This window comes from Lepidochelys kempii, chromosome 27 (genome assembly GCF_965140265.1).
Source record: "Lepidochelys kempii isolate rLepKem1 chromosome 27, rLepKem1.hap2, whole genome shotgun sequence".
Taxonomy (NCBI): Eukaryota; Metazoa; Chordata; order Testudines; family Cheloniidae; genus Lepidochelys; species Lepidochelys kempii.
In genome coordinates this window covers 15,561,507-15,574,216 of record NC_133282.1, presented here as the reverse complement: position 1 = coordinate 15,574,216, position 12,710 = coordinate 15,561,507, and the positions used below count along the sequence as shown (strand labels likewise).

The window sequence follows — 12,710 nt, the reverse complement described above, 5'->3', positions numbered from 1 at the left end:
TGGGGCTGGGACCCCCAGGCTGGGGGTGGGAAGGGGAAGGAGTGGGGCTGGCATGGGCCTGGGACCCCCAGGCTAGGGAGGGAATGGGGCTAGCTGGAATTTCCTCTCTGCAACCAGCATCAAAAACCATCACCCCCGCCCCGCGGCACTCGGTGCGCAGCGGCCCCATGGGAAAACCCCCCAGGGGGCGGGGCCAGGCCGGCGCGCTGACGTCACGGGCGGAGGCTATAACCGGGGGCGGGCGCGCAGCCCGGCCAGTAGCTGCAGGCGGCGGGTTCGCGGCGCGGCGCGGCGGCGCCATGGGGCAGCTGTTCGCCAAGCTCATGAGCATCTTCGGCAGCCAGGGTAAGGGCCCCGCGGGGCGACCCTCTCGCCCCATTATCCCACCCCCCCGGGTCCAGATTCGCGCAGCAAAGGGGGCCTGCCTGGGACCCTCCACCCCCCCGTGCACCTGGGGGGCTGGGAAGGCTGGGGGGTGTAAGTAGGGGGCGGCTGGGGCAAGGAGATTGGGGGTGTAGGTGGGGGGCGGCTGGGGGAAGGGGGTTGGGGGTGTAGGTGGGGGGCGGCTGGGGGAAGGGGGTTGGGGGTGTAGGTGGGGGGCGGCTGGGGGAAGGGGGTTGGGGGTGTAGGTGGGGGGCAAGGGGGTTGGGGGATCTAGGTGTGGATCCGGGCTGCTGGGGGGCATAGTTGGGGGCTGCTTGGGAAAGGGGCCTGGGGAAGTGGGGGGTGGCTGGGGGGCGGCTGGGGGAAGGGGGTTGGGGGTGTAGGTGGGGGGGAAGGGGTGGAGGATCTAGGTGTGGATCCGGGCTGCTGGGGGCCATAGTTGGGGGCTGCTTGGGAAAGGGGCCTGGGGAAGTGGGGGGGCTGTGGGAGTAGTTGAGGGTGTAGATTGGGGGCCTGCTGGGGGAAGGGGTCGGGGGGGAGACTGCAGGGGGTGGGCAGAGGGCTGGGGAAGGGGCTTGTGGGTGGGGCAGGGGGCTGAGCTGAACAACAGATGGAAGAAGAAAGTTTCTTGCAATAAGGAGCCCAGAGAAAACAAAGGAACTGGGGGGCGGGAGCCCGTCTGCTCTGGGGGGCTCAGCAGTTGGCCTCCATGGGAAAGGCTCCCCTCCTTCTGGGGCCTGCTTTTAACACTGGGGCAGAAAGGAGGAGCTGGGGCCGAAAGCTGCCTTCTGGGGGATTTTAGACATGGGTCTCTTCACCCTGCGGGTTGTATCTGAAATCACCCCATAACACTTCTCGGGGGGGCAGGCCTGGGCCTGGGCCCCAGGTGGAAGATTTGGGGCTTTGCCAGGAACAGAACAGTACCCGTAAAGGTCGTTCCCCCCCCCCCCCGCCGCCCTCCCTGCTGTGGGAGCTGGGATTTGACCCGCTTTCCCCACCCTGGCTTTGCACTGCTCCGGCTGCTCTCACTTTCCTGCCCTGTGGGCTGCCCCTGTCCTGCAGCCAGGGTGGGACTGAGAACAGCCTCGCTTCCCTGGGCGCTCCAAACTCTGGCCGGCCATACTTCTGGCCTAGGCTTCCAGACAATGCAACAGCGCGGCCCATTGTGTGGGCGTCTGGTCTGGAGAGAAAACAGCTTCTTTTGATTGTGAGCGGAGCCCAGAGGGGGAGATGGCTGTGCCGTCAGTTTCCTTCCCTTCCCCTGGAGTCCCGTGCTGCACGCATGCCCTCCCCCCACAGAAATTATTTTTACTCTGGGATTGATGTGCCTGCCAGGATTTTTCCTGACTGAAGCCGTTTCAGTTCAGAGCCACTGATCTTTGCAGAAGCCTTGGCTCCTCTAGATCAGTGGTTCTCAACCAGGGGTCTGGGGCCCCTGGTGGGACCATGAGCAGGTTTCGGGGGGGGGACTGCCAAGCAGGGCCAGCATTAGATTTGCTGGGGCCCAGGGCAGAAAGCTGAAGCAGCCCCCACCACCTGGGGCTGAAGCTAAAGCCTGAGCAACTTCGCTTTGTGGCCCCTGTGGCATGGGGCCCGGGCAGTTGCCCTGCTTGCTACCCCCGAACGCTGACTTTTGTATGCAGAAAACCAGTTGTGGCACAGGTGGGCCGTGGAGTTTTTCTAGCATGTTGGGGGGGGGGGAAGCCGCTTGGAAAGGAACAGGTTGAGAACCCCTGCTCTAGATCCTTCGCCTCTCCTGCATGCAGGGGCTGGGTGCCCCTTACATCACAGCTGTTCCCAGATGTTGCACGGTCACCCTACTGTGACGCTCACATTTCATACACTGAGCAATTCGTGCCCAAGGATAGGTGTCCTGCCTCTCTCTCTTTCCCCCTCCCCTCTGCCAGCTCCACAACCGTCACTCTCAATTCACAGGCTTGGTTACACACTCAAACTCCAGCGGAGGAACGTGTGTTGGGGAACTTTGCTTCCAAGGGGTTTTGCTTTGGCTGGGGATGGATTCTGGAGAGCACCAAGATCCGGGGGTAAAGTGAAGCATGGGATGGAGGGAGTTTGGAGGAGATGTTCCATTTGCACCAAAGCGTAGCATTCCCTTTGCTACATTGCAGATGGTCCCTCTGTTTCCATGGAGTCGGGCTTATTGGCCTCTTGGCTGGGATTTTCTTCTTTTCTGCTTCAAAAAAAAAAGATCAAAACCCCTAGTGGATTTGTAAATGTCTGTCTGTCTCAGACGTGGCTGTCTATGATCCTTCTCTGGCCCCCATCACCACAATAGCTGTATTCATCCCCCGACTCCCCTGGAGGGAAGGCAGCGCTGTGGTCCCCGTTCTAAGCTAAATGCTAAATGGCTTTACTCGGGGGCCGGTGGCAGGGGGGCGTGTTGGCAGAGCAGGGAATTGAACCCAGGTCTCCAAGTCCTAGGCTAGACTCTAACCACAGCACCCACCCTCCCTCCCGTTAAACTAGTTAACATTTATCTTGCAATAGCATCTAGATGCTCCACTGTCCTAGGTGCTGCGCAGACACAGCATAAGAGAGAGTCCTTGCCCCAAAGAGCTTACAGTATAAACATACAAGACAACATGGGAGGGAAACTGAGGCATGGTGCGGAGACATGACTGGCCCAAAGCTACACAGCAGATCAGTGGCAGGGCTGGATCCCAGTCCAGTGCTCTATCTACTAGATCTTTGGAAACTGTCAGTCCCTCTTTAGCCACAGTGCTGTTCCAGATCCGCTCCCTGCGGTGATCCCAGCACAGCATAGACGGGAGCCTTGGAATCTCGCGCCGCTCGGCTCATGGATTTTTATGCCCCTTGTGTTTAAAACGCTGCTGCTCAGCACCCCCTTTCCGCTTGTCCCTGATCAGAACCAGCCTGCTCATGGAAAGCCATCTGATTTTCCAAGTGTTGGGCGGGAGGATGGGAAACTGGCGGGGTGAAGAAGCTGGGTTACACCCCGGGTTGGCAGGATTGGCTGGGTTTCTCTGCCTGACTACTAGTGTCCTTCTCATCCTGACTCTTTGGTTCTACAGAGCACAAGGTGATCATTGTTGGCCTGGACAATGCAGGGAAGACCACCATCCTCTACCAGTTGTGAGTATTCCCATCCCTTCATCTCCCATTCAGAGTCAAACCACCAGCCAGATGGCTGAGTGGGGAGATGATGTATTCCTGCCCAACCCCCCTGCTGCAGAGCCTCCCCCAGCAGGCAGCAAATGGTCGGAGCAAAACAAGGATGCCTGAATCCCATCTTCGCATTCCAGAAGGCAACCGGGTTAGCATGAAATCAGCAAGGGGGGTGGGGCTCCACGGGGGGAGGCCAGAAGCCTAGTCTGAAGTTGTTTCTATTAAGCCTAGAGGCCCCAGCTGAGATCAGGGGCCCATTGTGCCAGGCGCTGTACAAACCCATAGTAGGAGACTGATCCAAGTACAGTAGAACCTCAGAGTTACGAACTGACCGGTCAACCACACATACCTCATTTGGAACCAGAAGTACGCAATCAGGCAGCAGCAGAGACCAAAAAAACCCAATACAGTAAATACAGTGCAATGCTGAGGTAAACATAAACTACCACATGCCAAAAAAAAAAAAAAGATTTGAGGAGGTAAGGAAACCGTTTCCAGTAAGGTGACTAAAAGCAGCATTGTTCTTCTGCGTTGTAACGTTTCAAAGCTGTATTCAGTCAACGTTCAGTTGTAAACTTTTGAAAGAACCATAACGTTTTGTTCAGAGTTAGAAACAACCTCCATTCCCATAACTCTGAGGTTCTACTGTAGATGACAAAGGGTGGGAGGAGGGGAGTATTACATGTGGGAAATTGAGGTAGAGAGATACTAAGTCACTTGCCCAAGGCGTCTGTGTCAGAGCAGGGAATTGAACCCAGGTCTCTAGGATCCCCATCCAGGGCCTTAACCCCAAGGCCATCCTGGTTCCATGCTCATTTGCTTCTTGCTAAGCACCTGGTGTGCCCCAGTCGAGGGGGCAAGGGAGGGTCCGGCGTTGGGTTATGCTGGGGCGGCTCTGACACCTGGCCTGTGCCTCCCACAGCCTCATGAACGAGGTGGTGCACACATCACCCACCATCGGCAGCAACGTGGAGGAGATCATCCTGAGGAAGACTCACTTCCTGATGTGGGACATCGGGGGGCAGGAGACACTGCGGTCCACGTGGAACACCTACTACTCCAACACAGAGGTAAGGGGCCGGGTGGGAGGAGCAGCACCATCTCGCTCCCCTCCCAGGCTGGCTGCGATGGCCCTGTGATGCTCGCCTGGGCTTGGTTTGCTTGGCAGATTGGAGAAGCTGGTGGATTTCTTGTAGTTACAGAGGAAGGGAGAAGCTGATTGGCCACGATGGCTACCAGATGAGTGCGCAGATGCCCCTCGGCCCCGACCCACAGCCCGCCCTGCTATTCCAGTGCTGGGACCCCTGCATGCAGCTCTGCTGATGCCCCTTCATCCTGACCCGCAGCTCCCTGCTATCTCTGTGTTAGGGTAGCCTCCCGCAACTCAACCAATGCAGAGCCATCCCGACCCACACCACCCCTTTCCTGTTGTATTCTTGGGGACCTGCCAGTGCACCTCGGTCCTGACAGGCAGTCCCCCTGTTACTCTAGTCCTTGATCCATAACCAAGCAGTTCCATGTGCTACCCTCTGAGCAAGAGGCTAGCTGACCTCCTCCCTTGCTTTCTCTGCCATGCCTCCTCCTCACACCACAGCCCAGTGTCCGGGATTCCCCTGCTTTGGGATGTGCTCCGGTTGTGGGCACCCGGCAGCAGCTGTCTCTGCTCCAAGAGGTGCTGGGAGCAGGGATAAGTGGCCTCACGCAGACAGGCACTGTTAGATTTCCACTGGAAAAGCTGATTTGATCAGGTTCTTTTGCTATTTCAGACTCTTACACTTGTATAGCAGCATCAGATGGGATTTTCATAGGCGACCAAATCCCCTTGGGTTTGCGTTCCTAATTCCCCACGGGTACTCGGGCAACTCCAGCTTAAGCGCCTGATCCTGCATAGCAATGCTTACTCGAGCGATCACTTCCATTGATGTTAGTGGGGCTCCTTGTTGGGAGTAAAGGTGGCAGGATCGAACCCTTCCGTTGTAACTTGATGTTGAATATTGCGCTGCTCCTTTAAGAATGGAGAGGGTGGCTTTGGAGAGTGAACAGATTTTCACTAGGGCAGGAAGCAGGTGGGAATTTGGGGGGGAAGGACCCAGGGGGGTGCCGCTTCTCTAAACAGGGTGGGTTTTCCCCTTTTGTCGCAGCTTGTTTTGAATGGGATTAAAATACTGTCCCGGAGGGAAGAGCACCCTGGCAAAGATCCCCAGCTGTTTTGGCAGCGCAGAGAGAGGCAGGGATCTGAGTTCAAACACGTCCTTTGTCTTTCCTGCCTGGCCAGCATTCCTGACATAACTCGAGCTGGAATTTCTCTCCCGCTGCCGTTCGGGTTTTGTTTCGCGACTTGGAACAGGTCTTGCCCAAGCAGCAAGAGTGCAAGATTGCTGTTAACTTTCCACCAGCTCCAAAGCCCCGAGCCAATTGAGTTTGGCTGTGACATTACTATGAATTATTTGTACTGCGGTAGCACCTAGGACCCCGTGTGCTAGGTGCTGTACAGCCAAAGAACAAATGTTGGCTTGGCCATTAATGAATGGCTTCCGCGGGGAATCAGTGTGATTCCTGGGTACCATGGAAAGTTAGTCCAAGGGAAGCTCTTAATTATTTGTATTCCAGTAAGGGCTAGAGGGGCCAATGATTGGGGGCATCATTGTGCTAGGCGCTGTACATGTACATAGTGGAACAGTTCCTGCGCCAATGAGCTGTAATGTACAGACAGGCCAATCTTGGGAGAAAGAATTATTTTCCACAGATGGGAAAACTGAGGCACAGAGGGGTTGCGACTTGGCCAGGGTCACCCAGGGCATCTGCGGCAGAGGCAGGAATTGAACCCAAGTCTCCCGAGTCCCAGCCCAAGGCCACGCTTCCTGTCAAATGATTGTTTCACTTCCTTGGAGTCACTGGTGTCATGCCAGTTCTCCAGTCCTCCGCAGAGCTTCTCAGGCTAGACGTGAGCTGAATTTCTGATGTAAAATAGCAGCTGGAGAACGTGTTTATGCAGCATCTAGCGCAGCAGGGTCCGGCTCCATGGCTAGGGCTCCGAAGGGTTCCGGTAATACACCTGATAAATAATGTGCTGTGCCAAAGGGCCCGAGCTGGCTCCTGCTTCACCTGCAGCTCTTGAGCCAGGCCTCAGATGTTAGCCCGGGACTGGGGTGTTTGATCGACATCTGCTCTTTCCACCCCCCCTTACCCCTTCCAGTTTGTCATCCTGGTGATCGACAGCACCGACCGCGAGCGACTGACGGTGACGAAAGAGGAGCTGTACAAGATGCTGGCCCACGAGGTGAGTTTGCGGCAGCGTCCCCCTTCGTGGCCACGGCCTCATGTCCAGAGTAAAGCCGCTTTTGTCTAGTGAGTTGGAGGCAGATCCCTGAGCGATGTTGCTGGGAACTGCGCGACGCTCCGTCCCTGTCAAGAGGGCCTGATGCGTTAGCGGCAGGGTACCCAGCTGTTTCAGGCACAAGGCCCCAGCCGTCCGTAGCATGGAGCCCTAGCTGCGTTATCCCCCGTGCTCTGTAGAAATCCCTGGGTTCGTTTTGCAGGTAGCCACTCTGCTCAGTGTCTCCATATTGCCCACCTAGGGACTGATGGCTCATAAAGCAGCACCTCTCCTTCCTTCGGGTGCTGAGCGTCACACGAAACAAGTTTGTGAAGACTCAGTCCAGTTCTGACTAGCGTCCGCATCGCAGTTGATCCATTCAGAATGGGGTTTAAGGAGTGTTCTGGTTTATTATAGTTGCACCGAGAGGCCCCAGCTGAGATCAGGACCCCATTGTGCCAGGCGCTGACAGACCCTGTGTAGATGAGGTCACAGTCTAAATAGCCACAGGGTGGAAGGGGAAACAGAGGAAGTGACTCGCACAGTGTCACATAGCAGATCTGTGGCAGAGCCGGAAACAGAACCCGGGTGTCCTGACTCCCAGCCCAGTGCCCGGCCCACATGGTCACTGGCCACACTGTGGTGGCTGGATTCATCTGGCCCTTGTCACTCTAGTATCAGTGCGTAGGGCTCAGGTTAACCAGAGCCCTTCAGGGTCCCTACGGTTGCCAGCCCGGCACCTCTAACAAGTGTGCCGATCTCCTGGTCTTTTCATAAATTGGGAGCCTCTGTGGTGTTTTATTGCAGTGCTGGGGGTGGGGGCTGAGGTTCCTCCAGTGCCAGGAACCTCAGCCAGCGATTGTATTAGGAACCCAGGCTGGTGTAATGTCTCTTGTCCCAAGCGGTACCACCTTGGTACCTGCACTGCTTCCCTGCCCCTTAGCAGCACCATTGGGCTGGGGGATGTTTGCGTCGGGGGGGATCTGAATGGAGTGGGGAGAAGGTTAATGGTGGGATCTCTCTCCCCAGGACCTGCAGAATGCGGCAGTCTTGATATTTGCCAACAAGCAGGATGTAAAGAACTCCATGACTACCTCTGAGATCTCCAAGTTCCTAACCCTCAGCTCCATCAAGGACCACCCATGGCACATCCAGGGCTGCTGCGCCCTCACGGGAGAGGGGTGAGTGCACCACAGAGTAAACTAAGCTGCCCCTTTTGGTGCTTAAGTGTCCTGTGGATCTCTGTCCCACAAGACAGAAGTGAGGCACAGAGCTTAATGGCATTTAGCAAAGGGTTAGGGGTATGGCTGAAAATTTTCTGTCTACACTGGTTTTGGTGGAGAATTGGATTTTTGGTTAAAGGATACTTTTGAAAAGTGTCTGCTTTACGCCTGAAAGCCAAAACATTTTGACTTGGAAATGCTGTCCCGGTGCCTCATGGGAGCTGTCATTTAGTTGCTTCCTGTCCCCAGTCTTCTCTATGGGTCAGGCTCCCAGCCAGACTACATCTTCCATGTTGCACCATGGCCACAGAACCTTATGATGCAAGAGGGGAGCCTGTGATGCATCATGGGAGATGTAGTCTGACCTGGAACCTTGTCTATAGAAGTGAATGGGAGCATGAGGCGTTTGAACTACAACTCCCATGAGGCACCTGGGCGGCTTTTCTAATTTGAAGTATTTTGGTAATTTAATTGCTGCTGAAAATATACTTTCCATGGGGAGAAACCCCAGAAGCAGCTCTAGGTGGAGACATACAGATAATCAGCACATCTGCTGTCTTGTTAGGCTGGATAGGACTATCTAAGGGCTTGAACCCTCCTGTGTCAAGCCATGAGCTGCTTTCTCCTGTAATGGTTCGCTAGGGGGTTTCTTGTAGCTTCCAGTTCTGGCAGGAGACTGGGCTAGACGGACAGCACAGCAGTTCCTGTGGGCTCCCTTCTTCCCTGGCTTGGCCCGGGCGTTTGGAGGCACCTTGCAGCTGATTAGCTGGGGAAGTGCTTGGCTTGTGGATACTCATGTAATGATCTACGCTGGCTCTACCGGGGGTCGCTCTGTCCTCTTATCCTTCAAATGGATCCCAACCCCCTGTGTGTATTTACACGAGCCTGGTGCACCCCCAAAAGGCCCGACAGCCTGACCGGCACTCACCCAACGACAAGCATCGGGCTGTCCTGCTGGCTCCACAGATCCGTAGCACTGAGTTTGGGAAAGAAGTCAATAGAAAGTCAGGTGATTCCTGTAAGTGACTAGAGTTGCTGGGGCCCAGCAGAGCTGGCACTGGAAGGGAGATTCTGGCCGCACAGACGTAGGCAGGGTCCCCACACTCACGGCCTGGGCAAACGCATTCCCAGCCCTGACCTGCAACCACTTGCGTCTAAATGTTCTGGCCACCTCTAAGTGTCTGTCGTGTGCAGCTGGCACCCTTTTACCTGTGAGGCGCTGGGTGTAGTGGTTAGAGCAGGGGACTGAACTGGGACTCCAGTGATCATCTGTTGTGAGGGGAGTGGGGTCTAGTGGTTAGTGTAGAGGGCTGGGAGTCAGGACTCCTGGGTTCCATCTCCATGTCTGGGAGGGAAAGGGGAGTAGTGGTTAGCACAGAGGGATTCCTGGGTGCTCTCTCCGCTCTGTGCCTGAGCGAGTGTGACTGTGTGCGAGGCACTTTACCTCTGACTCAGTTTCTCCATCAGTAAAGTAGGAGCCGCTCCTAGGAGTTCGTCACTTTATTTTTTCCAACCTCTTTGAACACCTCAAACAAAAGGCAAAAGCCTTCTCTCTGCCCGGAGCGCTCAGGTAGTGTGACTCACGCAGCCAGTATGCTCCCAGCATCAGCTGTGCTGGCTTTGTGTTAACACCCTGGGAATAGACGCCAGGGGGCATGACAAGTGTTTGCTCAGTTTGCGCAGACGCACGCTCCGGGGGCAGGTGCGCCTGTCTGGGTCGCCTCCTGGCGGGCAGGCACTGGTGACTGGTGCTCACTGAGCTGCAGGCTGAGTAGCTGGGGCTGGGTTAACCAATGACTCACTGCTCAGATGAAACTTAATCCACCTTGTCTCTAGCCTCTTGTCTCACCCCCCCAGCCTATAAAGGGGCCCTGCCTTTCTCTGTTCTCCTCAAGGCCTTTCCATAGCAGGAGGTTGACTCAGCTGTGACTGTGGGATAATCAGGGACTTCTCAGCACCTGGGAACCAGTGTCTCCCCCAAAGAGGAGCCTGTTCAGAGGCACTGGCTGCTGCTGTTTGCTTTGCCAATGATAGGACATCCTGGACAGTCCTTGGGGGACTGCTGTGTGGAGAGCCAGGGGCTGGAGCTGCTTGCATTGTATTGAAACAGAGGCAGCGTGATCTAGTGGTTAGAGCAAGAGGGGGTTGGGTTAGGATCTGTGGGTTCTGCTTTCAGCTCTGGGGAAGCAGTGCATGTAGCAGTTAGAGCTGGGAGTGGGGTTCTGTGTCTGACTTTGCAAGGGGAGTGGGATCCAGTGGTTAGAGCAGGGGGGCTGGCAGCCAGGTTTCCTGGGTTCTCTTCTCAGCTCTTGCTAAGCCGTGCAGGCCAATCACATCCTTGCCGCTGGCCTCAGTTTCCCCATTGTGTAACCCTCTGGCAGGTGGTATCCGTGCAGAGCGTGGTTATTAATGCGCGTTCTCTCTCCATTCATGCAGCCTGCCAGCTGGCTTGGAGTGGATGAAGTCTCGAGTAGCTGCCAACTGACACATCTGACCAGACATGACGGAACAGTGCAAAGCTCTCAAACATCTTATTTATTTTTTTATACCTGTGAGTTTCAGCCTGGACTTTCCTTCTAAAGCAGCTGAAGCTGGGATTTTGTACGGACAGTGTATTTCAGAACCCGGGTCAGCGTGGGAACTGGTCCCTCCTGGATTGCATGTCCGGAGGAATCTGGATCATATCTACTGGGTGGGAGGGTCCGTTCTGGATCGTGTCTCTGCGGGGAATCGGTTCTGGGTCCTCTTTCTTCTGGATCACATCTGCAGAGAGGGAAACCAACAGGAAGAAATCTCTTCGCTCCAGGCCGGCACTTCAGTAAAAGCTGGAACAAAGAAGCCTGGTGCCTGGGAATTTTACGCACACGCAGGCCCAGTGCAGCTCCCAGCAGATTTACCGATAAGCTATGAAAGGAAGAACCTCACCCTCCGGAATCCAGTTAACAGAAAATGCCTTAGGTCTTCAGACGGGGGCTGGGGATAAACTTTGCTAGAGGGCAGGGGAGGGGGGTGACCTTTAAACCCCAGCTCCCCTCTGAGCGGCGCTGCCTATGCTCTTCTCCAAACTTGGGTGGTGTTTGGGGCAAGGATCCGAAACCTTGGGGACGCTAATGTTTCCCAGGATTTGCTCTCCAATCATCCCTGGGTTGCTCAGCGATGCATTGACCAGCGCACACTGGATGTTTCCTGCCATTGGTGCTTTCCCTTGGTCCGTCAGATCAAGGCCTTGAACATCTTGTATTTTATATTTTTTAACCCAAGCAGGAAAGGGCCGGCTCTGTGGCTCTGTTCCTGAGTATTTCTCTTCTGCCACGGCCCTGGAGCAAGAACACAGATCTGGATTCGGGCCCCTCCTCCAGCGCTGTTGGAGGGCAGGGATTCAGTGAGGGGGGGGAAATACGAATGGGTGGGAAGAACTGCCCCAGCCACACCCCAGGGAGCAAACTTTGCCCTTTCACAATGGTTCATTCCCATCTCTTCCACCAGAAGCCACTAATGGGCCTGGCCTAGCAGGGCCAGATCCAAGCACCGCTCGATCTGTGTGGGACCTGGCATCGGGACCAAATCCAAACCCTGGATCCGGACTCAGGGATGTTTGGGTCTGACCTATCCAGCCTGTGTCCCGTTTCTACTGAAGATCGAGTCTCACTCCAGAGGCAGCAGAAGCTGATGGTCAGGGAGACCCACCTGGGTTCTGCTTTAGCAGACTCGTGGGGAATGACTTAACTCTTCTGTACCTCAGTTTCCCCCTTTGGCAAGTGCTTGCCTTTGTAGAGAGACCTGGAATCCCTGGATGTGAAGGATGCTGGATAAGCACAAAGGACTGGGGGTGGGGGGTGTCACTATCAGGGGTTCCACTGTTCTCTGGTGCAATGCTCTAAACTGGTGTGACCCCAAAACCCACTGGAAAGTTGCCCGTTGAATCCATTGGGCTCTGGATCAGCCCCTTAACGAATCTGCTTCAGTTAAGTGCTTTTAACTAATTAAACTTGTCCCATGAATTTGCATTTGCACAGGCCCCCCTGCTGGGCTCTGAGGAGTGGGACAGCTCATTACAGCTTCCTGCCTTGGGCTCCGATGGGGGTTTTTACGATTTCTGGGATGATCCCTTTGACTCTCCAGTTCTGTATTTTTTATAAAACTTGTGTCTTGTATTTTATACCTGATTAAAGGCTCCACTATTTAATTTTTTGCACAATCAGGGTCTTGTCTTTTATTAGTAGCTTTTCCATCCTTGTGGATAAGGCACTGGGCTGGGATCCAGGAAATTTGGGTTTAATTCCTAACTCTACCACAGACTGCCTGTGAGATCCTGGGCAAGTCAATTAGGCCCAGATCCTAAAAGGAGTTTAGGCACCTAACTTCCATGGATTCAGTTGGAGTTAGGTGCCTAAATATCTTTGAGGACCTGGATCTCAGTTCCTCCGTCTGTGAAATGGGTATAAAAAAACCCCTTCCTTCCTTCCTACAACTTGATCCCTATGTGTTGATTTGTTTTCTTTATATATTGTGCTCATCACAATGACATTGGAGCCCCTTCCAGTAGTGCGTTAAGCAATTTGACTAATGTCTGTCACGTGTTTTGTTCTTTCATCTGCTCCCCCTGGGGAGAAGTGTGCAGTGGAGTGTTTTATTTTGGA

The 12,710-nt window shown here is 54.9% G+C and overlaps 1 protein-coding gene across 2 annotated transcripts; it reads left to right on the top strand.

Annotated features, from left to right (window-relative positions):
- The first annotated feature begins 239 nt into the window (after positions 1 to 239).
- ARL5C (ARF like GTPase 5C) lies at positions 240 to 12,268 on the top strand. Of its 2 annotated transcripts, none has more exons than XM_073325748.1 (6): positions 240 to 345; positions 3,438 to 3,498; positions 4,454 to 4,601; positions 6,728 to 6,811; positions 7,886 to 8,028; positions 10,507 to 12,268. In XM_073325748.1, exons 1-6 carry the CDS (start codon positions 300 to 302, stop codon positions 10,553 to 10,555), a joined length of 531 nt encoding a protein of 176 aa, XP_073181849.1. In that variant the 5' UTR covers positions 240 to 299; the 3' UTR covers positions 10,556 to 12,268. The 2 variants fall into 2 exon arrangements, with proteins under 2 accessions (XP_073181849.1, XP_073181848.1); XM_073325747.1 differs by having other exon boundaries at positions 7,877 to 8,028.
- Positions 12,269 to 12,710: the final 442 nt, after the last annotated feature.

Coding starts and splice junctions, on each gene's coding strand:
- ARL5C (XM_073325747.1), top strand. CDS start 300: ATGGGGCAGCTGTTCGCCAAGCTCATGAGCATCTTCGGCAGCCAGG. Junction 3,499..4,453: donor ACCACCATCCTCTACCAGTT/GTGAGTATTCCC, acceptor TGCCTCCCACAG/CCTCATGAACGAGGTGGTGC. Junction 4,602..6,727: donor CCTACTACTCCAACACAGAG/GTAAGGGGCCGG, acceptor TACCCCTTCCAG/TTTGTCATCCTGGTGATCGA.